A 26,317-nucleotide genomic window follows, 5' to 3' on the forward strand; every position below is an offset into this window, starting at 1 on the left:
GAAAACTTCTTTCTAAACAATTTCCCATATAACCTAATTTCCTGTATTATTCTAGCTTAGGGGTAAGAAAATAACAATGATATATCTTATTTTTATTATTTTGCCTTAGTCTGTAACAGTGCAGGAAGTCCAGGCCTCCTTAATTCCTCACGAACAGCACCATTATGGTGGTCTATCTTGCCCTCTCCCTGACCAGCCTCCCTGGTTGTTCTATGTATTGGACCATTGCTTTTCTTTACTCATTATATTGAGGTCTTTGCTGCAGCTGCCAATGCCCAGTGTGACTGCTTGCTGCCCTAGAGGTCTATTACAGATCCCCTGTGACTGCTGTAGTCATCAAAGCTGCAGACCATGGCATGGCATGTTGCAGAAGCTATGGGACCCAATGCTGCTGGTATCTTGTAATTTCAATGGTTAAAATGTCTTGCCATTCTATTACAGTCTCTTTCCCCCACATAGACTTATTGGGGAAATAATCTAAGATGTAAACTCTACTTTAGATAGACATCTCCCTTTCTCTTTTATGATTTCTGTTGTCCTTGAATCACATTTACGAGCCTCAACGATCTTCCCTTCTCATACCTCCCCAGTGGTAACTTGAACCTTTACAGAATGGTCTATTTCCTGGCTTGATTTACCTGTCCTAGACCTTCCTTCCCTGACTTGCCTGCATCCCAGAATGAAATAAACTTAGGCTCAAGCTTGATACATGAAAGTCATATAAAGTTCGTCCAATGTAACTTTTTTTTTTTTTTTTTGAAGCAGGGTCTCACTCTGTCACCCATGCTGGAGTGCAATGGCGTGATCTCGGCTCACTGCAACCTCTGTCTCCTGGGTTCAAGTGATTCTCATGCCTCAGCCTCCTAAGCAGCTTTTAAGTAGGTGGTGGCGCATGCCACCATGCCCAGCTCATTTTTTTAAATATTTTTAGTAGAGACAGGGTTTCACCATGTTGGCCAGGCTGGTCTCGAACTCCTGACCTCAAATGATCCACCCACATCGGCCTCCCAAAGTGTTGGGATTACAGGCGTAAGCCACCTTGCCCAGTCAGTCTAATGTAACTTATAGCTTTACACATTCAATAAAATTTTATTTGGGCTAGGCATGGTAGCTCATGCCTGTAACCCCAGCACTTTGGGAGGCCAAAGCAGAAGGATTGCTTAAAGCCAGGAGTTTGAGACTAGCATGGGCAACATGTCAAGACCCCATCTAAAAAAAAAAGTTTGTTTGAATTAAACAGAATAAGAATATGCTGACAGTTTAATATTTAGGAAATTGTATGTTACTAGAGTATGCTAGAGTATAGTGTAGTACCCAAAGTATAAATAATGCTTGGAAAGTCAAAGATATTTTCTCTTGTCATACCCAACCTCCTTGAACCATTTTTATTTACATTTGATGAAGGATCTTTTCAGAACCAGAGGCTTATCTGAGGATAACAATATATCCTGTTTTCACACAATTATTCAGCTCATCCAGAGGAAATATTGTGGTATCTGTGAACATTATTTCTATCTCCTAGCCACCAAATATTAACTCCCTGGGTTAGCCTATAAAAAAAAGTTTTATTCAAGATAGAAAATTGTACTGCATATGAGGTTTAATGAAGAAGTAGGTTTATCAGGTATGTAATATTTAGGAATTCTTACCACATTATTATAATGAATATACAATTTTAAATACTGCTTATGCCTGGTATTCTAGTCAAATCAAACACGAACAATTTAGAGAAAATAACCTGAAATCATGTCAGCATAAGTACCTTTTTAAAAATTTTTCTGGTAAAGATTTTGTGGCCTTGAGAGAATAAGTCATTTCCGACTGCTTATTGGGACATACTTTGGAAAGTATGCTAGGACATACTTTGGAAAGAGTAAGGGGCAGATTTCTTTTAAGCCTCAGGAAAAACTTTGAGCAAAAGAGATAGAAGCCTGGGTGCAAACTGACAAAGAAAGCAGAAATGTGTTAGTGATGCAGAAGTCACTGCTGGTGCTTTGAATGGTGCTGACACATCAAAGGGCACTGTTTGCAACAAAGAGGAAGATAATTTCTGGAGAGTGACAAAACCATTTGGGAGAATGCAGCTGATGCCCTCGATTCACTGGTTAATTGTGCACATGGGCAACCATATTCTGCTGCCCCAGAGTTCATGAACCTGAGCATGCTTTATCCCACCTGCAGGACAAACAGGCAAACAACCCCAACCAGGCTGCCCTAAGGAGCTTTGTCAAGAAAGCAACTGCCTGGACAACTTTTAACCTCAGTAGCATTGAGACAACTTTAGCATAAAAAATATAAATATTATATTACCCCAAACTATTAAATAAGAGAGAAAAGATGTTAAGATATCTCTCTTGACTTATTTCCTGACCAGTAGTTTATAGAATACCTGAGGCCTACATTGAGCGGCAAGTTAAAACAGGCACAAGAAAACTAGACCTATGGAATATATAAAATAATTCTATGATAAAAAGACAAGAAGACTGTTAACCAGAATGTAATTTTTTGTTTTTGGGTAATTTGTTATTTTTACTTTGTTTTTTTTTTTTCTTTTCTATACTTTCCAAATTTATTACAGTAAATACATACTAGTTATCTAATGAAGAGAATATAAATATTTTTCTTTCTTTTTTTTTTCTTCGATCCAGTCTCATTCTTGTTGCCCAGTCTGGAGTGAAATAGCACTATCTCAGCTCACTGCAACATCCACCTCCCGGGTTCAAGTGATTCTCCTGCCTCAGCCTCCCGAGTAGCTGGGATTACAGCTGCCCACCACCATGCCTGGCTAATTTTTGTATTTTTAGTAGAGATGGGGTTTTACCATGTTGGCCAGGCTGGTCTCTAACTCCTGACCTCAGGTGATCCCACCCACCTCGGCCTCCCAACTTGTTGAGATTACAGGCGTGAGCCACCGCGCCTGGCCTAAATATTTTTCTTACTGTGACGGAACAACTCAGACAACAGCAATGTTTTCTAAACAAATACTCAACTACTCAAAAAAAAAAAAAAAAACAAAACAAAAAAACTATCTCTGAGAGTTTAGGTAGTCAAGGTTTTATTGTAATTTCGCATGTAATAGAAAGAGAAACTCAAGAGACATAGGTAAGACAATTTTACTGAGTTCATCCAATTTCCCATTAGTAGTTGAATTAGTAATTGACTTACATAAGTCATAAGTTGATGTGTATATTTTCACTAAGGGTATGAGCATATAGTTCATTTTATAAATATTTATTTGTTTGTGTGGAAAAAAAGCCTTCAGAAATTTTAAGATAATCTGATCTGACAGATTTAAGAATTGCTAGTATCCTTCTTAATAAAAACAAAAAAACCTGAATTGGCATCTTCACAAATTTCTGTAACCCAAATTTAGCAGCCTGGCAACTTTGTGGTGTACTGCACAGTTACTGCTAGAAACAGCTTTATTATTACTCAGATTCCCAAATTAACACATGGTCTCCCATCTTTCAGCAGGTGCCTTACCATTTTTATTTACAGAGAGAAGGTTATTTGCAATGGGAACTCTCACCTTTTCACCTTCTTGGCTCTAGCTCCTTTTCAGGTCTCTTGGCTCTTCTTTCCTGTTTGAGAAGGGGGATGATGCTTCCTCATCCTTGCCACCAGAGTTCTCACACCTGTCCTTACACTTTCCTCAGAAATTTCTATTCAGTGGAAATCTTGTTGCTTGGATTTCAATCTTGCCATCTTTACTGATGCTCTCCTTTCAGTGGAAAAACAAACCAAAATTTAACCATTAAAAATAAAACCCTAACAATGCTAGAAGAAAACATTAAATTGTATAAAATATCTTGGAGTGTGAGGGGTCTTCCAATTTGTAGCAAGAAATTCACAAAGGAAACTCATAAAGGAAGAGATCAATATATTCAAAATAGAAATTAAAAAGAAACTAAATAAAAAAGCATAAACAAAAGTCTAACAACAAACTTATAAAGTTATTTGTGAGGCATATGATTGACATGGGACTAGTTTTCCCCTATATATAACCATAATCCATAATCAACAATTACAAATCGATAAGAAAAAGATGTTAGAAGTACAATAAAAAATGGGAGATACTGGCCAGGCACAGTGGCTCACACCTGTAATCTCAGCGCTTTGGAAGGTCGGAGCAGGTGGATCACTTGAGGCCAGGAATTTGAGACCAGTTTGGCCAACATGGTGACACCCTGTCTCTACTAAAAATACAAAAATTAACTGGGTGTGGTGGCGCATACCTGTAGTCCCAGCTACTGGGGAGGCTGAGGCAGGAGAATCACTTGAATCCGGGAGGCGGAGGCTGCAATGAGTGGAGATTGTGCCACTGCACTCCAGTCTGGGTGACAGAGTGAAACTTAACTGTTGAGAAGAAATTTTACATGATTTATGTAAAAATAGCAACCATACAGAATTACACTCATATTGGTTGAAATATACTATGTGAATGACCATTTTACTATAACTTATGGCCAAGAGTTATGATTCTATCTAATGACAGATTAGTAGTTTATTCTGACTAAAAGAACCTTCAGAAACAAAGATTTTTTTTTCCCCTCAATACACGGTTTAGAAACTGGCAAACTATGGATCTGTGGGCCAAATGCAGTCCACCACCTATTTTCATAAAGTATTACTGGAACACATCTATTTACATATTTTCTATGGCTGTTCTCATGCTACAAGGTGCAACAGAAATGTGTAGATGCAACAGAGATGGTATGAACTGCAAAATCTGCAGTATTTACTATCTGGTCCTTTACACAAAAATGTCTGAACTGGGTATTTAGGATATTTAGCTTATGTGAAACACAGAAATATTTGTTTGGTTTTCCAGGATCATGTCTTGTTAATTTCACATTATAGTCTACAAGACAATAGGTATTTTAAAAATGTAAATTCCTTGACAGAAAGAATTTTATTTTCATATTTTGTGGTAATATGTTCATAATAGTTGAATAATAGAGGAGTAATTTCCATTTTACATGTGTTTTAAAATAGATTGAGAAAACTTCAAAAGATTTACAAACTTCCATGACAGAACCAAATATAACAATCACAAAATTATTTAAATAGCCTGAATACTACAGTACTACGTGTTACTGTCTTCTTTTTTTTGTTTTTTGAGACAGAGCCTTGCTCTGTACCCAGGCTGGAGTGCAGTGGCGTGATCTCGGCTCACTGCAACCACCACCTCCTGGGTTCAAGCAATTCTCCTGCCTCAGCCTTCCAAGTAGCTGGGCCTACAGGTGTGCACCACCACACACAGCGAATTTTTTTTTTATTTTTATGGGTTTTGCCATGTTGGCCAGGCTAGTCTCAAACTCCTGGCCTCAAGTGATCTGCCCACCTCGGCCTTCCAAAGTGCTAGGATTACAGGCGTGAGCCACCACACCTGGCATGCGTTATCTTCTTAAGACCCACACACACACAGTCTTTTATCTTCTGATTGCTAGATTATGTAACAAGTGGCCACTAAAACAGAACTCCTATTAGGCAAATTCCTTAAACCAGACCTGTGGCTGGCTTTTGAAGGAAAACTTACAAAGGAAACTTCTTTTCCCCCACAGGAAATTGGGGGAACTGATGTCTCATTTGTCTCCATCAAAACCACAAAGTTTGAAAGACTTACTGGAGCCACTGCTGCAGAAAAGGTGATAGGCTTCGATCGTACATCATGGCAAGTGGTGGATTGCTGTCCCTGTGTGTCCGGAATTGGTGGGTTCTTGGTCTCACTGACTTCAAGAATGAAGCTGTGGACCCTCAAGGTGAGTGTTACCGTTCTTAAAGGCAGTGTGTCTGGAGTTTGTTCCTTCTGATGTTCAGATGTGTTCGGAGTTTCTTCCTTCTGGTGGGGTTCGTGGTCTCGCTGGCTCAGGAGTGCAGCCATGGACCTCCGCGGTGAGTGTTACAGCTCCTAAGGCGGTGCATCTAGAGTTGTTCGTTCCTCCCGGTGGGTTCGTGGTGAAGCTGCAGACCTTCGCAGTGAGTGTTACAGCTCATAAAAGCAGTGTGGACCCAAAGAGTGAGCAGCAGCAAGACTTATTGCGAAGAGTGAAACAACAAAGCTTCCACAGTGTGGAAGGGAACCCGAGCGAGTTGCCACCGCTGCTGGAAGCAGCCTGCTTTTATTCTTATGTGGCCCCACCCACATCCTGCTGATTTGTAGAGCTGGGTGGTCTGTTTTGACAGGGCGCTGATTGGTGCCTTTACAAACCCTGAGCTAGACATAAAGGTTCTCCACGTCCCAACTAGAGTAGCTAGATACAGAGTGTCCATTGGTGCATTCACAAACCCTGAGCTAGACACAGGGTGCTGATTGGTGTGTTTACAAACCTTGAGCTAGATACAGAGTGCTGATTGGTGTATTTACAATCCCTGAGCTAGACATAAAGGTTCTCCACGTCCCCACCAGACTCAGAAGCCCAGCTGGCTACACCAAGTGGATCCCGCACCGGGGCTGCAGGTGGCGCTGCGTGCCAGTCCCATGCCCTGTGCCCGCACTTCTCAGCCGTTGCGTGGTCGATGGGACTGGGCTCCCTGGAGCAGGGGGAGGGGGCGGCGCTCGTTGGGAAGGCTCCGCCACACAGGACCCCACGGAGCCCACCGGTGGGCCGGCACTGCTGGGGGACCCAGTACACCCTCCGCAGCCGCTGGCCTGGGTGCTAAGCCCCTCATTGCCCGGGGCCGGCAGGGCCAGCCGCCTTCTCCGAGTGCCGGCCTGCCAAGCCCACGCCCACCCGGAACTCCAGCTGGCCAGCAAGCCCCGCGCGCAGCCCTGGTTCCCGCTCGCGCGTCTCTCTCGGCGCGTCTCTCTCCACACCTCCCTGCAAGCTGAGGGAGCCGGCTCTGGCCTTGGCCAGCCCAGAAAGGGGCTCCCACAGTGCAGTGGTGGGCTGAAGGTCTCCTCAAGTGCCGCCAAAGTGGGAGCCCGGGCAGAGGAGGCGCCCAGAGCGAGCGAGGGCTGTGAGGACTGCCAGCACGCTGTCACCTCTCACCTGCAGAAGAAAAGGGGGCTCCTTTAATCTAGTGGTGGTGAGAAAAAAGCGAGAGGAAAATTCTTTTTTTTTTTTTTTTAAAGACAGTCTCATTATGTCGCCAGGCTGGAGTGCAGTGGCGAAATCTCGCCTCACTGCAACCTCCGCCTCCCTGGTCCAAGTGATTCTCCTGCCTCAGCCTCTTGAGTAGCTGGGACTACAGGCACCGGCCACCACGCCTGGCTAATTTTTTGTATTTTTAGTAGAGATGGGGTTTCACCGTGTTGGCGAGGATGGTCTCGATCTCGTGACCTCATGATCCACCCGCCTTGGCCTCCCAAAGTGCTGGGATTACAGGCGTGAGTGACCGCACCCGGCAGGAACATTCTTTTTAATGCAACGGTGCAATTTGTCTCATTGCTGTATTTGGTTTTCTGGAACAGAAGGTTGTGAGGAGACAAATCTTGGACTATTAATTTATATGTTGAGATCATTATTTAATATTAAACTGTTAAACAACAGCTTTGAGACATAGCTATTTTGATTCTCCTATTTGTTTTTGCCTGTAAAAAAGTTTATAGAAAACTTGAATTTAAAATGTTATTTAATTTAAAATGTAAGACTCTTCTACACACTTTCCTTTGAAGAATAATTAAAATAGGAAAAAAGAATGAGAGTACAAGTTATATAGGCAGACACTGAAATTAGAAAACTAGGCAGATCTTTGTCTCTCCTAGTTATCATGCTAGGATTTTAGGACACTGTTAAAATATAAAGACATAAAATCTCATTACAAGTAATTGTTCTTACAAAATGGCTTCCCAAAGTATGATATGAATAGTATATAGTAGTGTGAAATAATGTGTAATATGTTGTCTACCCAAAGTGTAATCTGAATAGTATGAATAGTATGAAATGATAATGATGGTTTGGTTGATTTACAAAATATTTTTAGAGACGTTACTGAAGATCATTAAAAAAGGACCATTGATAAAGTAAAATATCTTAAGCCTACTAGTGGATATGTGGTCATGTTATAATATATTCAGTTACTTAACACATATTGAGAACACAGTAAGGCACAGTTATTCTCACACTTATACCTCCACTTTATTTATTTTTTGAGATGGAGTCTCACTCTGTCACCCGGGCTGGAGTGTAGTGGCGTAATCTCTGCTCACTGCAACCTCTGCCTCCCAGGTTCGAGTGATTCTCCTGCCTCAGCCCCCCAAGTAGCTGGGACCACAAGCGTGTGCCACCACACCCAGCCAATTTTTGTATTTTTTGTAGAGATGGGGTTTTGCTATTTTGGCCAGGCTGGACACAAACTCCTGACCTCGTGATCTGCCCGCCTCGGCCTCCCAGAGTGCTGGGATTACAGGTGTGAGCCATTGCGCCTGGCCTACTTCTGCTTTCAAATAATGATATATGGTCACTATCAACTTACCTTTGATGCTTTCAAAATTAGAATTTGTTTAGAATTTTTTGTTTACCTATAGGTGACACTAACTAAAACTATGAACATCATGAAATAAACCTCCACTTACCTAGTACAAATGAAAAGAACAAGCGGGTACTTATTTTCTTGAGGACTTAAAAGAGTCACGTTCTAAGAAACCTAATTCTTTCAAGGCCCAACCTGTGTATCTTGGAAGGAGGTCACTGTGTGAGCAAAGGTTAGGAATGGGACCCCTGTTTATGCAAAGTATCAAGGTTAAGCTGTCTCTTCCTGATAGCTTTTATGTTAGATTGTTTTTCAAAAATGCCTTTCCACATGATCTGAAAATGTTGTCTTCTTCAGACAAAAGGTTTATCCATTGGATGCTGTGGTATCTTTCCTCAAGATAGCACTGATTTAATGTTTTCACCCCAATAAATGAAGACTGATCACTCCAGCATCTTTGTGACTCAGGGAGAGAGACTGACACATTAGTATACATTTTTCTGTGGATCGAAAACATGTCTTATCAAGGATTGATATGATCTTCTAACACAAATAGAGTTTGGAAAAAGATAAAATGCCATTCACACATTCATTAATAAATATTTGAGGGCTTTCTACGGTACTAAGTGCTATGAAGGACAAAGGTGGCTCTAAAGATAAACTAGACATGGACCTTGCCCTTGAGTATTTCACATGGTGCTTAAGGTGACCAGACTTAGCTATGTAAATGTAATAATTATAGTACAGGATAGATAATGTTTCATGCTGTGAGTGGGGGTAAAAATATTCCTAACAAATTTTACATGAAGAAATGATCAACCTTAAAAATCTGTACACTTAGCCGGGCGCAGTGGCTCACGCCTGTAATCCCAGTACTTTGGGAGGCTGATGTGGGCAGATCACCTGAGATCAGGAATTCGAGAGGAGCCTGGCCAACATGATGAAACCCTGTCTCTACTAAAAATACAAAAATTAGCTAGGCGTGGTGGCACGCACCTGTAATCCCAGGTACTCAGGAGGCTGAGGCTGGAGAATCACTTGAACCTGGGAGGCAGAGGTTGTGGTGAGCTGAGATCATGCCATTGCACTCCAGCCTGGGCAACAGAGCAAGACAGTGTCTCAAAAAAAAAAAAAAAAAAATTGTACATTTTTCATTGCTTCATTTGAAATCCCAAAGCTCCAATATAAATCTTTCTGTGGAAGTACATCTGAATGTAATAAAAATTGCTATTGAAGAATCCCTAATAAAAAGTACTCAAATTGTGGCATCTTTCTGGTACTGAGGCCATAAAGGTTCAGTAATACCCATCCACATGGCTACCTAGAGTCTTAGGAATGGTCATTTCTCAAGGGACTGTCAGGCTGTCTGGGTCTGAGCAGTAATTTGATGCATGTATGGGGTGCTGCAGATTTAGAAACATGTTTCCATCTATTATCTGTTAATTATTATCCCTCTGGACAGCCTGGCACATGGTAAGGGCAGCTAAGACAGCAAGGTCCTAATTCTGCTCAGCTCTCTCTGCTGTAAAATGATTGATTAGGTGACCAGATTTTCTCCAAGGTTCTTTGTGTAGCTAGGTGGGTAGGGCAAATTATATTATTACCATTTTACAGAAAGGGAAACTAAGGTTAGGAGAGCTTAAGTGACTCACCTAAGGCCTCAGATAATAACTGATATCCAATACTTGAGATTAGACTTCAGGCCCGGAAGGACAAAGCATCTGCTTCTATATCACACTCAGAACCACACCTAATATTTGTAGTTAAGAGTACCAATAGAGGCCCACATAGCATTAACCTAAGTATTTACGTCATAAATCAAGATAACAAACTGTTAAACAAAATATGATCTGTCTTCCCACCTTGACAAATACCTCCTACATGGAGCTGGATGGCCAGTTGTGAACTATGAATTCCTGGACTTCTCTAGGGCCAGGCTGGAAGGTGTCATGGAGGATAAAGCTGATCGCAAATGATCCCTCTTCCTGCATTACGGGGGGCTCAAATCACCTGGGAGTGCACACCTTAGCCCACAGGTCCAGGTACTGTCCACACCCCAAAGAAGAGCTATTTCTTGGACACAGGAGTGAGTTCAGAGTCCCGACCAGATCCTGAAAGTGAACTTGGCACCATTTGCGCAGAGCAGTCCAGAGTTCTGACTACATGGAGCGTATGTAGTCTAGAAGAGGGTCAGGCTCCAGCTGGGCCATCAGCCTGACCGGAAGAGGGGCACTGCCAGAGGAGAGCCAGAGGGTGGCTGTGGGCGGAAGTCCCCCTTGGGTTTAAGAGCCAGTCTGATCACACTGCCTCTAAAAATCACTCTAAGAAAGAATAACATACCGGAACATTCATGGAACGGGTAAGTATGGTCTAGTGGTTATTAGACTAGGCTCTGCAGGCAAATCCCTGGGTTGGAATCTTAGGTTGGCCACTTTCTAGTTGTGGCATCGCAGGCAAATTATTGATCATCTCACAGCCTCAGTTTCCTCATCTTTAAAATGGGTAAATAATTATTATTATGAGGAGTGACAGTACATGTAAAACGCTTGGCGGACGTTACACATTGGGTGAATATTGACAGGGTTCTCTCCAGCTTAGGCGAGTTTGCCTCTGAGAGGTTTTTCTGGAGAATTATATAAGCTTCATAACATCCAAGCACTCTGACAGTCAAGGTGAAAGTCTCCTCTCTCTACTAAACGATGGGGTGAGGCGCGGGTGTGGGCACCACCCACCCCACCCAAGGCATCAGGGGCAGCCCACGTCCCGCCCGGTTCTCTGCCCAAGGACTTCACGCTGCAGACGTGCACGGAAGAAGCTTCGGCCAGGGGTTTGGAGGTTAACTAGCAAACGCAGCGTGAGTCACGGCGGCACTAGGAACTGAAACCAAGTGTTAGCCATGCCCAGGTTTACCCTCCGATGCGGACGGTGAAACCAGGGAGCAGTGACATCAGGACAGGGAGCCAGCGGTGACGCAGCTCCACCGCCTCCCTCCCCACCCCGCACCCGCCGCCGCCGCGCTCAGCCTGCAGACAGGTCCTGACATCCCTCCTCAGCGAGGAGCGAGGGAGTCGGAACAAGTCGGGGCATCTCCCTCGCACCTCCCGGGAGCGCCAGCCCAGCCAAGTCTAGCGATTGCCCGGCCCGCCAGCGAAGAAGCTTCCTCTGAAGCAAGCTTGGACACTCCCCTACCCCTCCGGGTGAAACGAATTCCAAGTGGCCCATTTCGGCTCCTCGCCCCTTCCCACTCCCTGCAAAAAAACTTGGCAACTCTGCGGTTTCTTGCGGACCAAAACCTGTAATTAGCCCTTTGTGCTCCCTTTAAGGGGCAGTCGTGACTGGAAACCGAGGAGTCAGACTCTCTCGAAAACACCAACAAAGAACTATATTTAGTTCTGAGCTCTCAGCCTAAATGCCTCTTATTTTTCACTTTTACTTCAAAACGCCAGGGTTGGGGAAGTGGGAGGCACAGGGTGGGGGAACAACGGGGAAAGAACAGCTGTGCCTCCGCCTCTCCGCTCAATCTCTATAAATAACCAATCGCGAGCGGAGGCTACTTTTTAGCCAATGAAGCGCCCCAAATTGATAAAGCCCTGGCGGCAGCCAATGAACAACACTTAGGGGTGTCAGACTCGCACCCCGAGACCAATGAGTGCAGAGTCTGGGAGAGGTAATTTGAGCTAGAGTGTGGGTGTGTGGTGCAAAAGCTTCCTACTTCCAAGCCCAAAAACCTGCTCTGCGACTGAGCATGCCCTGAACTAACTGCGGGCGCCCTGAGACTTCTGGATTGGGATGTAATCCGGTCTCCGGGTTTTGACCGCACCCGAGCGGGGAGGTGGGTACGACCCACGGGACCCTGCCCCGAGAGAGCTGCAGGTACCGGAGGCTACCCCTTTCCTAGTCGGAAAAATATCTCAGACTTGGAGTATCTCCTGTTTTCTTTGTGCAAGGCTGCAGTGTACAGAGTCGGTCAGAGAAGACAGAGTAGCGTTTCTGTGGCGAACGGTTTAGAAAAATCTATGGGGCAGGTTTGCTCCGCCGGCTGCTCGTACATTCCCCGGCCCCCACAGGACTTCGGGTTTCCGGCCCCCAGACACACACCCGCCCGGGGCTGGGTGAATGGCGTCCTTGGGCCTTTGATAACGGGAGTTGGCAAGACCACAGCCTACTCCATCCCTGAGGCGGCCCGCCGCGCCCACATGCTTCTCGCAGAGCCGCCGCCCTTGTCCACCACTCCCACAGCTGTAAAATAAAGCGGCCTGCATACTCCCTACAGCGCTTTCCCCGCTCCCATATACGCACACACACCCCATCTTCCAGCCAGTTCCTAACTCGCGCCACTCCCCAAACCGGACTCAAATCCGGAGCCCCGCCCACCTCCCCGGCCCCGCGGAAAACCAGGAGCGGCCGCTTGGGCAAGGCGCGGCCGGAACGCACTGGGCATGCTCGCCGGGGAGGGGAGGGCCGGGCTGCGCGCGGCGAGTAGGAAGCCTTCGCCCAGTAGAGGCTGTGGGAGAGATCGCGATGGGCCGCGGCGGTGGGCGCACGTTCCGCGGGGACTCATGCCACGCGCGTCCCGGCCCGACGCGCAATTAGCAGCCACCTCCGCAGCCCGCCGCCACCGCCTCCCTGCCCTCCCGGGCTGCCGCAGTTAGGAGCTCCAGCCGTCGCCTCGCGCAAGCTGCGGGCATTGTCCTCTCGGTTCGCCGCCCGGGCTGCTGCTGCCGCCGCGGACTGCTGCGGGGCCCGGACCCGCGCCCCAGGGATACGCCGCCGCCGGCCGGCCTGGCGCCCGGCCTCCGTTCGGTGATTTCCGTCCTGCGTCCTCTGGGTTGCTCTCTCCTGGGTTTTTCCTGCGTAGCTGAGGAAGGGGGAGAGAAGTCCAGCCGCCAAGCCCAGCCTTCCCCGGCGCGCAGCCCCGACGGGGCCACGGCAGGCGCGGCGAGAGCGCTGACGGAGCCATGAGAGAGTACAAAGTGGTGGTGCTGGGCTCGGGCGGCGTGGGCAAGTCCGCGCTCACCGTGCAGTTCGTGACGGGCTCCTTCATCGAGAAGTACGACCCGACCATCGAAGACTTTTACCGCAAGGAGATTGAGGTGGACTCGTCGCCGTCGGTGCTGGAGATCCTGGATACGGCGGGCACCGAGCAGTTCGCGTCCATGCGGGACCTGTACATCAAGAACGGCCAGGGCTTCATCCTGGTCTACAGCCTCGTCAACCAGCAAAGCTTCCAGGACATCAAGCCCATGCGGGACCAGATCATCCGCGTGAAGCGGTACGAGCGCGTGCCCATGATCTTGGTGGGCAACAAGGTGGACCTGGAGGGTGAGCGCGAGGTCTCGTACGGGGAGGGCAAGGCCCTGGCTGAGGAGTGGAGCTGCCCCTTCATGGAGACGTCGGCCAAAAACAAAGCCTCGGTAGACGAGCTGTTTGCCGAGATCGTGCGGCAGATGAACTACGCGGCGCAGCCCAACGGCGATGAGGGCTGCTGCTCGGCCTGCGTGATCCTCTGAGGCGGCCACCGCGCGCCGGCTGCGCTTTGCGCACAAAAGCCAAACGCATCCGACTCTCTAAATGTGATTTATTTCTTGCTTTGAGATTGGAGACCACTTTGCATTGGCCAGGGTGTCTTGGGAGCCCGGCTGGCCTCCGCGGCCGGCGTCCCCTGCCTCCACCCTGTGCCCGAGGGGGTGTCCCGTCCTGCCCATCCGATACTCTGGTGGAAATGTGGCTCTTTGCAGCATGTACGTTTCTCCCTGATTTTGGTTGATGCATATTTCCCCGTTTAAGTAGCCGTTAGGGCGCAGTATCGGCAGCTTGACACCCACCAAGCAAAAGTTTCAGCCCGGAGAAAAAATAGGGGGGAGGGGTAGAGGAAAAGGAGGGGGAGAAGGTGGAAATGGTTTTTTTTTTTCTATTTTCTTTCTTTCTTTTTTTTTTTTTTTTTTTTGGTCAACAGCCGTTTTTCTAGTTCCAAGTTTTAAATACATGGAAGGAAGTCCGGGAGAACCATATGAAGGAGCAGGAGGAGAGGAAGAAACTTTTTTTTCCTTGTTTTCCAGGAGTAGCTGGAAATTAAGATCGGGTTCCTTTTCTGCCAGCTTGGAAGGGCAACCCCATGACTGATTGCGATTCTGAGGATGTCTATGCAAAGTTGGATTCTTGTTACAGTGTATCCAATCTGAAGTATTGCACATCTGAACTGGGACTGTTAACACTGATGCCAATACAGTGTGGGGTGCCAGAAAGTGTCTGCTGATATTTGTGGAAAAAAATTCTATTTTGTTTACCTACTGTATCAAAGGGGAGTCTGGGGGAGAACGGTAGTATTTTTTTTTTATCAGCTGTGAAAAAAATGTTACAGATCTGCACATTTTCGTGTGTACTATGGTGTGTGTGTGTGTGTGTGTGTGTGTATGTGTGGTGTGTGTGTTTTAAGTTTAGCCTTTTCGTTTTTTTGGTTGGCAGTAACCGATTTTAATGACTAGCTTTTAAAAATACAGTACAAAGACTTTGTAAATGTGATTCAGGGCCCCCAGCACCCCTGTGTCTGCAGAGTGCCTTCAAAACTCAGCTGTTCCAGCCGGTGCCAACCTGTGAACTTCCCACCATATCCCAGAATCTGCTATTCCCCAAACCACTTCCCAGTTTCCTTTCAGTAATCTTTCTGAAGGAGCCAGGACAATAGGGCCTGTTGTTCAGTGAATTTCTTTATTATTTTCAGCCTTTAAAATGTAATTTCCATCTCTTGCAATGAATTTGTTTCCCTTTTTTTTTGCTTCATTTTGTTTAAATTTTCAGGTATTTAGCTCCCCTTTCATATTATTTTTAAATTTTTAAATTACCTGTTGTAGGGTGTTCCTCCAGAAGCAAAGAACAAAATTTTACTGTTTTGATGTACCAATTCTAACTAATTGTAATTTTTAATTTCATGCGTTTAATCATTGTCTCTTCATTTTAAGACTTTTAATACAAATGCCATTTTTAAAGAAACAAACCCAAAACTATTGTTTGTGTTTCTGTGTTTCATATTCAGTGATTTAATGCAGTATCATGGCTGAGGTGGATGGGGCAGGTGCATGATACTCTTCAGAGCTATTTGTGAAATTTTAAAGACAGAAGTGTCTCAGTGACAAGTTGGATGACACTATTCCCAACTTTTTAAATTTGTAGAAAACTATCAAGATCGAGGAAGCCCTGGGTATGGCCATTACCATCTGATTAGAAGATGAACAGGTATTTTGAATCTGATCTGACATGGAACAGTTTACCTCATTGTAGGTAGGGAACAAGAGAACCCATCTATTAAAATTGCCTTAGATCTGGGAAAGTAACCATCCTTCTGGCAAAGTAGGATGGCACTTTTAAGTTTTTCTTCCTTTTTTCCGTCTATTTATGTCGCACATCAAGTCAAAAACATGTTTGGGAAAGATGGTTTTCAATTCTGAAGTTATATCTAGTGATGTTTTTTGCAGTACATTTGAATGGATTGTAGACACTGCCTCAACCCTTTTGAGGTTTTGATTTGGAAATAGATTTAAAAGAAAACAGGCTAAGATAATATCCTTGTTCTCGTTTACTCCCTGCAGTTTGGACCATATTTGACCTCATAAGTTTTTCCTTTTAACAGTAGGAGGCAGTGTGAGCTTTTTATTTTTTATTTTTCTTAAGGTGGTCTTAGTAACATAACATGTTCATATCAAGAGAGTGCTTGGTATACCTTAGGTCTATGAAGTGTAGCTGAAATCTGAAGAGTCTTGACAAAGGGATTTACACCCTTGACAAAACCAAAAGAAATTACAGGCCACAGGTTTCTTTAAAGCTGTGTTAACATATCTTGCCTTAAAATTTGTGTGTGTTTTTGCTTTGCTTTTTTTTTTTTTTTTTGCCCAAGAGGCATCTCAGTACTCCAGCAATGGGGGAAGAATAGAGAATTTTGCCTGGCAATGGTCCTACTGCCATTTTTTTTTCCCACTCTGATCTCACTTAAGTTTGATATCAAACACAATTGGGAGGCAATAGTATCACTATTCTAAATGTAGACATTAAAAGATACTGTATAAATGTATGCCTTTGCAAAGATTCGTTCTTGTATTTGAATAAATTTAGTTGCTAAAGTAGATCCAAAGTGTTAAAAATGCTGAAGTCATGTCAAGTACTGTCTGGAGAGTTTTTTAAGAAAAGGCATTTGGCATTTAACTGTCTCTTGTTTTATTTTTAAGTTTTTGGAAACCTTTTGACATAAAATGCTGCCAAGTATCTAAGAAATGTATATACTGACAGAAGATACTTGAAAGTGGAAAATTGGAAATGAAATATGTTGCTGGGTGCATTAATCACCTTTGCCCAGGATTTAGTCACTTGCAGGACCTCTTTATAGGTCTAGGATGGCAGAGCAGAAGATTTTAATATGCTTTTACTAAGTGGTGTAAAATAAATGCTTTTTGGATTATCAGTGAAAGCAATTTTATGTGTGCCTGAAGCAAGAAAATAGTGTTTTTGGTTTTATCCCATATTTTCTTGGCAAAATTGAGAGAAATTAGGAACACTGCTATTTTTTTCTTAAAAATGTTTTTAAGAATATGTTTGTTTCTTTGGCTGTTAAGAACCCCTTGTGGTATTAGGGTGTGAAGAGATAAGGGCATTTGTTTCAATGAAAAAGTTAGTGTTAAAGGAGGTGAGTCAGGGAGGGTGGAGTTTGTTGTAAGGCAATCACCTGTCAAAACAGAAATTGGGTGGGAAAGGAGTCTTTATCTTGGGGAGCAAAAGCTGACTTTTAGACTTCACCCCTGCTGTTTTTAAACAGCTTTTCCTTTTGGTCTCTGACAGTCAACCTAGGTTTTATGTTATGTCAAAAGGGTTATTTTTGTCCTCCTTTTTTAATAGCCTCAGGAAAGTTAAAGGTATCATCTTAGGTCTAACACTCTCTAGTCTTTGAGAGTTACGGTTCTTTCGTAGAACAATTTCCACGTTGTTAACTGTTGTAGACTTAATTGAATCACATTTTGGGACCAGATGTATTTGGGGATAGAATTCTTTAAATTTGTGGGACTTCATGCTTCCTGATTACTTACTATTTCCTGTGGTTGGGAATCCTAGAATGCCTGATCTATTTTATCTGTTCAGGTAGTTTTGTTATTGTACCCTCTTTGGGTCATATTCTAGTATTTCTCACAGGGGGTATGAGAAACAGAAAGCTATATGTAGCAGCTGGTCTTGAGAAGTAGAAGCACCTTAACTGTCATAAGAGCATGGATTTTTTTTTTTTTTTTCACAACAGCTGGAATAAGTTCCTGCATTATAAATAAAAAGGGAACCAAGATTTAATTTGGAGATCATCACTGTTAAAACGATACCAAACATTTGTCACAGTGTCTTATTTGGGGAAAGTTTGCTAATATAAATTTTGTCTGAAAATATAGTAAATTTTAAAATACTAATATAATGTGGTATTCTTGATTACAGTATTTTATGCAGACTATTAGGAATGATTCAATGCATTTAACTGAACACAGAGCTAGTTCTAGGTGAGTGAGATCTTTATCTATTAAATGGATTTTGAAAGTTTGAGAAGGCTATGGGGATCATCTGGTTGAAAGGTTCTCAAACTTGACCATATATCAAAATCACCTGGAGCTTAAAACATGTACTGCTGGGAACTTCCTCCAGTTTCTTATCCAGTGGGTCTCGGGTAGGGTCTCAATTTTCATTTCTAACAAGTTTCCAAGTGATTGTGTTATTGCTGTTCCAGGGACCACACTTTGAAAATCAGTGATTTAGACTGAACTCCAAATGAGTACTATACTGACAGCCACCTAGATATTGAGACACAGACTTAATACTCATGTCACACATTTTGGAGTGCTGTATACTACAGTTAGAGAATAATCTCTATTGAAATCTAAGCTAAAGAGGACATATACCATTTATACTAAGACTATTGTGTGTGAAATAGAATAAACATTGCAGGTAGTTTTTGATCATTTTCACATTATTACAGGAACATTTTGACTATGGTTTTCAGTGTTAATTCAGAAGTTGACTTTAAATGAAAATGTGATTAGAATAGAGGCATAGCCTAAGTGATCAGAATCAACATTCCCCTTCTCCCCAACCTAGGGAAAAAAAAATTTGAAAAGTATGTCTTCAATAAAAGGGGACACTTTATTTGTCTTCTCTTCAACATTAAAAAACAAAAATTTTAAGTTTTCATGGCAAGCGTTCTAAAAATCATTGTGTTAGAGAATTTAAATCTTCAGATCATGGTAAGCCCATGCGTATGTCTGTGACTCAGTTTCATAGCCAGACTTCCAGGTGTTAGTTAATTTCTTCTCATTTCTACTGTAATCCATTCTGGGAAAATGCATACCACAAAACTGTGTGTCTTGCAGCTTCTTTTGTTATGCATCTTAATTCCCTCAGAAGGTCCCAGAACTTTATGTTAAAGATCTGGGTTTTTAAAGACAGTTTGGGGGCCTTCTAAAGAAACAATAGTAGATCTAATTACAAGTAGTGGATTGCTTACTTCAAATTTCTCTTTTACAATTTAGAAAGTTTAGTACCAGTTTATAGAGTGAGGGAGTAGTAGCTACTATTTAGATGCTAAGAATAATATTATCATGCTTGGGTGGGGAAGAAAGGCCCTTACTCAAATCTCCATTTTCATTTTTAATGCTTCCTGGACTTCAGTTATTTTCTTGCTTTTGCCTTGAGAATAATAAATATTTTCAGTTAAAATTTTTTTTGTTCCACCCTGTTATTGTTACTGTCATTTTCATAGCACAATAGTCTACAGCTCTCTATAGTAGCTTAATAGCTATTTGCTGAATGAATGGAACATGGAGTGTTACATCTGAAACTATTCTATTAGAAGGTGAAAAGTGTTGATTGAAGAATGGTAGGATTTTATCTTCCCTACTCATGATAAATTTATTAAGATTGTCTTTGGAGCTATGTCTTCCATTCCAACTATACAGAAATACAATTTTTTTTTAAGTTTAGTTTGCCCATCTGATAAAGGAACATTCCTGTATGCTATTCTAAGGTTCATTTTCAACAAAAGTTACAGACATTTATGGTTGATAGTTTGAGATCTGTGACAGTTTTAGGGAGCTCCATAATCAAAAGGCTATTGCTGGTGATAGTACAATGAAACACTGACTTCAGTATATTTTTATCTTGGCTTTCATTTTACGGTTATTTCTACTACTGTTAATATGGACTAATACTTGATTTTGTGTACCTGTTTTAATTTTAGGGTTATATTTATATTGGAATAATATACTTTAAAAGTGTCCTATACTATGAATTTATTTGCCATATATAAGACAATCAGAATTATCTGGTAGTTTATTCTAATCCTGGGTAATAATCATTAGGACTAAACTATTTACATTAAAGAAGGAAAAAACAATGAGACGATAATTTTTTTTCTTTGAGACGGAGTCTTGCTCTGTCGGCTAGGCTGGAGTGCAATGGCACGATCTCGGCTCACTGCAACCTCCGCTTCCTAGGTTCAAGCAATTCTCCTGCCTCAGCCTTTCCAGTAGCCGGGACTACAGGCGCCCGCCACCACTCCCGTCTAATTTTTGTATTTTTCGTAGAGACAGCATTTCACCATACTGGCCAGGCTGGTCGTGAACTCCTGACCTTCTGATCTGCCCACCTTGGCTTCCCAAAGTGCTGGGATTACAGGTGTGAGCCACCACACCCGGCCTTTTTTTTGAGATGGAGTCTGGCTCTGTCGCCCAGGCTGGAGTGCAATGGCGCGATCTCGGCTCGCTGCAACCTCTGCCTCCCAGGTTCAAGCGATTATCCTGCCTCAGCCTCCTGAGTAGCTGGGATTACAGGCGTGCACCACCACGCCCGCCTAATTTTTGTATTTTTAGTAGAGATGGGGTTTCACTACGTTGGTCAGGATGGTCTTGAACCTCTGACCTTGTGCTCCACCCACCTCAGCCTCCCAAGAGTTGGGATTACAGGCGTGAGCCACCGCACCGGGCTGAGATGATAATTTTATTTAAAAAAAAAATTGTAGAGATAGGGTCTTGCCATGTTGCCCAGGCTGGTCTCAAATTCCTGGGCTCAGGAGATCTTCCCTCCTCAGCCCCCCAAAGTGCTGGGATTACAGGCCTGAGCCACTGCGTCCAGCCAGGACTGACAATTTCTGAAGCCTTAATTAGTGAAATGGTTTGTTTTGAGAAGCAGAAAAGGCTAAGTGGTATAGACATGTAGGAAAAGCAAAATGGGCCTTATGGCTATTGAAATTATAAGTGTTGATCTGTTTTATAAATTGGAGGAGACAGCTATTTGCATTCTTTCTTACCCAGTTGACTAAACTTACTCATTTTAAAATGAATTATCTTGCAAAATTATGTGAGGTTAAGTTTGTCAGAGGATTGAAAACATGGTTGGTTTATTTGTGGCAATTGTGAAAAATTGCAAAGGTAGCAAAATTTTTTAAAAAATGGAAAAGAGAAAGATTATTGATGCTTTGTGAATACAGATGTCCCCAAAAGGCCTGAGACCAACCTTAATTATCAAGAATATGGTTGCAGTGGAAGTTGGTAAACAGCTGAAATTGATTCATTGATTATTCAACACTTTCTGAGCATGTACTACTATTGTGAATAGCTGTACTGTGAGCACCAATACTTAAAAGAGGAAGTCAGATGAAGGCGCAACAGCTTTATGCTCTTTTTCACTATAATCTGAAATAGTGTATATTAAACAATAATAGTATATGGAAAAGCACATCTACATGTGTCATCAGTTATAATACTGTGGGGCTGTTTGGCAGACAGTAGAGTAGATAAATTTATTGAACATTGGGACCTTGAAAGGTATGTGGAAATTGTAAATAAAATTGGATTCCATGAATTTCAAATAATAATTGTTCTGTTGTATGTGAAACTGTGTAATAAGATTGTCATTTTATTTATTTTTCTGCATCATTTTCAACTTCCTTTTTGAGATTAGCTAAAATTGAACACTTACAAGAGGAAATGATTTTACTTTTATATTTTCATGTCCAAGGAAAGAGGAAAACATGAAGAAAACAAATTTATAAAATTTATTCACAAGGCCGGGCACGGTGGCTCACACCTGTAATTTCAGCAGTTTGAGAGGCCGAGGCAGGTGGATCACGAAGTCAGGAGTTCAAGACCAGCCTGGCCAAGATGGTGAAACCCCGTCGCTACTAAAAATACAAAAATTAGCCGGGTACGGTGGGAGATACCTGTAATCCCAGCTACTCAGGAGGCTGAGGCAGAATTGCTTGAACCTGGGTGGCAGAGGTTACAGTGAGCCAAGATCGCGTCGCTGCACTCCAGCCTGGGTGATAGAATGAGACTCCATCTCAAAAAAAAAAGTAAAATAAAATTAAATTTATTCACTTATATTTTTCTTTAGTGAGGAAACCAAAGGAAAAGATAATTTAGGTTATATTCTGAAAGAAATAAACAGTCACTGGCTTTCGGGTTCTTCATGTAAAGAAGATTCAGGACAAGATATTTCTTTTGAAAAAGATAATCTTGTAAAAATGAGTGTGCCAAAGAAGTTGACATTTTAAGTAAGTTAATATTTTACACAAAAGCTCTTCTCTTACCTCTCATGCTTACTGGAAAAAAGCAACCAGCACAGAGAAAGAAACGTTGGGTAACAAGCTGGAAGAGATAACAATCATAGCAGTTATTGTAAAGCCATATGAATTGAAGGGTGGGGTTGTGATTATTAACCTCCTGTGGTTTGCAAGATGATTTCTAGTCACCATTTTGTACAGACTGTCTCGTGAATTTAACAACATGCTTTTTAAATGTGGAAAGTTACAGAATTGTAGGGGTAGCAGAATTGTTTATGTGAAGGTACTTAATTAAAAAAAATTTTGACTGCCATTGAACCATTTATGAAATGCAAATTTATTAAAGTTTCATAGCTTGAGTAAGAATTTTAATATTTTATATGTTATCTGGCCATTTGTAAAGTTTTCAAAATCTGGTTATTCATGAGCTCAGAATATTCTGTTATTTAATATTATACATATTAATATTAATATAATATTTTAGATAGTCTCTTTAGAGGCTAACATTATATTGATTTATGTCTTCTTCAGGAAAAGAGCCTCTATGGAGATCTGTACTAGCATAATCCTATAAGAATATATATTTCAATAAAACATAGTTTAAATTATATTTTAGATAGCTTTCAATTTAACCTTTTCAGTAGATAATAGAATTACAAGTATATTTCAACATTATTCCTCATGGAGTAGAAAAAGTATTGAGCCCTGAGTTTTTTTACTGAGTTTACTCATACTGGCTGGGTGTGGTGGCTCACGACTATAATCCCAGCACTTTGGGAGGCCAAGGTGGGAGGATTGCTTGAGCCCAGGAGTTCAAGACCTGCCTGGGCAACATAGAGAGAATGTGTCTCTACAGAATAAATAAGTAATTAATTATTTAGCCATAGTACCTGTTTTTTTTCTTTCTTTTATATATCATTTCATTCATCCACATCTGGTTTATGCAAATGGTTCTCTAATGTAGTCCACATCCACTGATTAAAAAAACTAAGAACTGTTTAACTGATGGCTATATAAATGTGCTTTTTGACGTATTTTTCCACTATATTTGAGGTGCAGTCTGAGACACATCCAACCAGAGATCATTGCCTCTAGTCAGACATTACCTTTAGGTTTGGGCATAAGCTCTGTTTTGGTTTTAAAACTGATGAATGAAGTTTTCTAGAAAATGAATTAGATTGTAGGAATATTCATCTTAATATACTTCGAACTGTGGAAAAATATTTGCAGACCATCTCTTCTTCCTCACTAATCTTGTGCTGAAGTCAAAAATGAGAAATAAGCTAAATGCATCTCTAAGAAAGTATCGTATCATGAAAGGCAGAGTAAACAACAGTGAAAAACCTAAGAAGCAAAATTGTTTTTCTGAATTTTTGTACAAACCAGCTTTTATTTTGTTATTGAGGAAGTATAAATAGTGGTAAGGGTAATGAGATATTTTTCTGAATCATTTTGTTAGCGTTCAGCAGGAGGTCTTTGTATTGTTTCCTTGTTGCTTAGACATAAGAATGTGATGGAGCTGAGAAGGGGGAATAAACTGCAGACCGTGGAATTGTTCTTCAGCTCACACCTCCACTCCTATGTTCCTCCAATACCAGAGGATTTCGTTGTGTTTGAAGTTGTGATCAGCTGTGACTCAAGACTGAGGCTCAGGGCTCCTCCTGGCCAAAGGTGAAGAACCCTATGGGATGCAGTGATGCTGCTGCCGTAATAAATTGGACTCAAGGCAGGATTTCTCAGCCTTGTCCCTGTTCACATTTTGAGCTAGGTAATTTGTTGTGGAGGCTGTCCTAGGCATTTTAGTATGTTCAGCAGCAGCCCTGGCCTCTACCCACTCGATGCCAGTATCATCCTCCCCACCCCAGTGGTGACAACCAAAAGTGTCTGCAGACATTGTCCCTGGGAAGGGGGAGGGCAAAATAGTCCCTGGTTGAGAACCACTCCTCTAAACTAGACCTTGTGTGGATGGAGGAGGCATAAACCAGAGAGGAGGTTTGAACCTAGAGTAAACTAGCAGCAGTTAAGACTTCCCTTTCCCCAGAGCATTGCAATTCATGCTTCTCTTTAAAAATAATAACGCTTTTTTTTTTTCTAGACGGAGCTTCTTTCACCCAGTCTGGAATGCAGCGGCGTGATCTCAGCTCACTGCAACCTCCACCTACCAGGTTCAAGTGATTCTCTTGCCTCAGCCTCCCGACTAGCTAGGATTACAGGTGCACCACCATGCCCGACTAATGTTTGTATATTTAGTAAAGACGTGGTTTCTCCAGTTGGCGAAGCTGGTCTTGAACTCCTAACCTCAGATGATCTGCCTGCCTCAGCCTCTGAAAGTGCTGGGATTACAGACGTAAGCCACCACGCCCGGCCTACAACACTATTGTGCTTCTGACAATATAACTTTGGTCAGTTCATTAAATCCACACCTAAGAGAAATACGTAGTATTCAGGGATTAACATTTGTTGGAAATTTTGGTTCCCTGGAGGGAGAAGGAATATTCAAAAGAGGAGTGTGTTCTGGTTGGGGTGATGAACTTGGATGGCCAGAGATTATCTCTGGGAAACCTGATGACTAAGCCCAGAGGCCTGTGTGTTAAGTATGAGAAGTCCTGAAGGGGAGGTTGAGAGCAACTATGTTGCAGTTTTGTTTTCTGCCCCCTTAAGTCTTTACTGGGAGACAGTTGGAAGGTGCTCATCCTTTACTCATATTCCTCCAGTTCACCTCATAGCCTCTTTCCAGCCCACTCCAGGCTTCTATTCAATACCTGACCTCCCTGCTGGGATAGAAAGGATGCACTTTATGCATTCTGTCCTTCTTTATTTTCATTTTTACAATTAGATCCTTCTGTCCCTCCCCTCCCCTCCCCTCCCTCCCATCCTTCCTAACAAATAACAGTGTGTCCAGGGCGACTCCTGCTGCTTAACTTCACACACCTACCTGTGCCCAAACCTCTCAGCAAGGCTGTCAAGAAGGGGCAGCAGAGACAGTAGTGATTGGTGATTGCATTGTAATAAAGTGCCTCGAATCTGACAGCCTGTGGTTAGGACATACAGGGTGGCTGCCAACCCCTGGAATACAGTATTAAGTATACTGTTCGCAAGTTTGTTAATGTGGAATTAACTCAATGATCATGGATCTTTAATTTACTCTGAATCAGACATGGTTGTTTTTGTCCTTAAGTTTTAAATGAAATGGACATTTAAAAACCTATGCAGCATATTCCTAAGCTTTCAGCAATCACACTATTAGCCACCCTACCTGTTGGGACAATTATCATTCTGCATTTTACAGGGGACACATTTGGAAATTAAACATTCCTAGTATATAGTGAATGTCAAAGTTTTTTTGTTTTGTTTTGTTTTTTGTTTTTTTTTGAGATGGAGTCTTGCTGTCGCCCAGGCTGGAGTGCAGTGGTGCAGTCTCGGCTCACTGCAGCCTCTGCCTCCCGGGTTCCAGTGATTCTCCTGCCTCAGCCTCCCGGGTAGCTGAGATTACAGGCACGCACCACTGCGCTCCGCTAATTTTTGTATTTTTAGCAGAGATGGGGTTTCACCATGTTGGCCAGGCTGGTCTCGAACTCCTGACCTCAGGTGATCCTCCCACCTCGGCCTCCCAAAGTGCTAGGATTACAGGTGTGAGGCACCATGCCCGGCCTAAGCCACTGAGCACAGCCAAAATTTTGTAAATGAGCAAGAACAAGCTCAAGTCCATCAAAAGGTTCTATCCAACTAGAATAATTTTTATAAACAAGGTAGGTAATAAATGAAATAATTCTTTACAATATTAAAAAACTTTGATTAAAGTGAGTGATTTGAGTAGCTAAAACTTGCTTTTCAAATTTAGGAATAGTCTTGTATTAGAATGGATGATGTAGGTAGAAATATTTTATCTGTAATGTCTGTATAAATTGAAAATGGAAACATAATTTTTTAAAAAAAAGTTTAGATTCAGGGGATACGTGTTTGAGGATGCAGGTTTGTTACATGGGTATATTGGGTGATGCTGGGATTTAGGCTTTTAGTGAACCCACCACACAACTAGTGAATGTAGTACCCAATATATACATTTTCAGATCCCGCCTCCCTGCTTCCCTCCCTCTTTTAGGAGTCCCAGTGTCTGTTGTTTCCATCTTTATGTGTATATATACCCAGTGTTTAGCTCCCACTTTTAAGTTAGACATGTAGTATTTGATTTTCTGTTTCTGCACAAATTCACTTAATGGCCTCCAGCTGCATTCATGATGCTGCAAAAGACATGATTTTCATTTTGTTTTGTTTTTTATGGCTGCATAGTATTTCGTGGTTTATGTGTACCATATTGTCTTTATC

At 42.5% G+C, this 26,317-nt stretch overlaps 1 protein-coding gene and 2 long non-coding RNA genes across 3 annotated transcripts; 2 read left to right on the forward strand and 1 right to left on the reverse strand.

Annotated features, from left to right (window-relative positions):
• Nucleotides 1-3,043: 3,043 nt before the first annotated feature.
• LOC134739198 (uncharacterized) lies at nt 3,044-6,389 on the reverse strand. The gene is made up of 3 exons (XR_010125781.1): nt 5,627-6,389; nt 4,236-4,356; nt 3,044-3,721 (listed from the first exon to the last, which is right to left on the reverse strand). It is a non-coding gene; the product is annotated as an uncharacterized LOC134739198 (long non-coding RNA).
• A 5,782-nt stretch (nt 6,390-12,171) lies between these two features.
• Nucleotides 12,172-15,416, forward strand: RAP2B (RAP2B, member of RAS oncogene family). The gene has a single exon (XM_063662371.1). The coding sequence runs from the start codon at nt 13,374-13,376 to the stop codon at nt 13,923-13,925; it is 552 nt and encodes a 183-aa protein (XP_063518441.1). The 5' UTR covers nt 12,172-13,373; the 3' UTR covers nt 13,926-15,416.
• An 8,027-nt stretch (nt 15,417-23,443) lies between these two features.
• On the forward strand, nt 23,444-25,142 carry LOC134739132 (uncharacterized). Its single transcript, XR_010125643.1, has 2 exons — nt 23,444-23,662; nt 24,087-25,142. It is a non-coding gene; the product is annotated as an uncharacterized LOC134739132 (long non-coding RNA).
• The last annotated feature ends 1,175 nt before the right edge of the window (nt 25,143-26,317 follow it).

This window comes from Pongo pygmaeus, chromosome 2, assembly GCF_028885625.2.
Source record: "Pongo pygmaeus isolate AG05252 chromosome 2, NHGRI_mPonPyg2-v2.0_pri, whole genome shotgun sequence".
Lineage (NCBI taxonomy): Eukaryota > Metazoa > Chordata > Mammalia > Primates > Hominidae > Pongo > Pongo pygmaeus.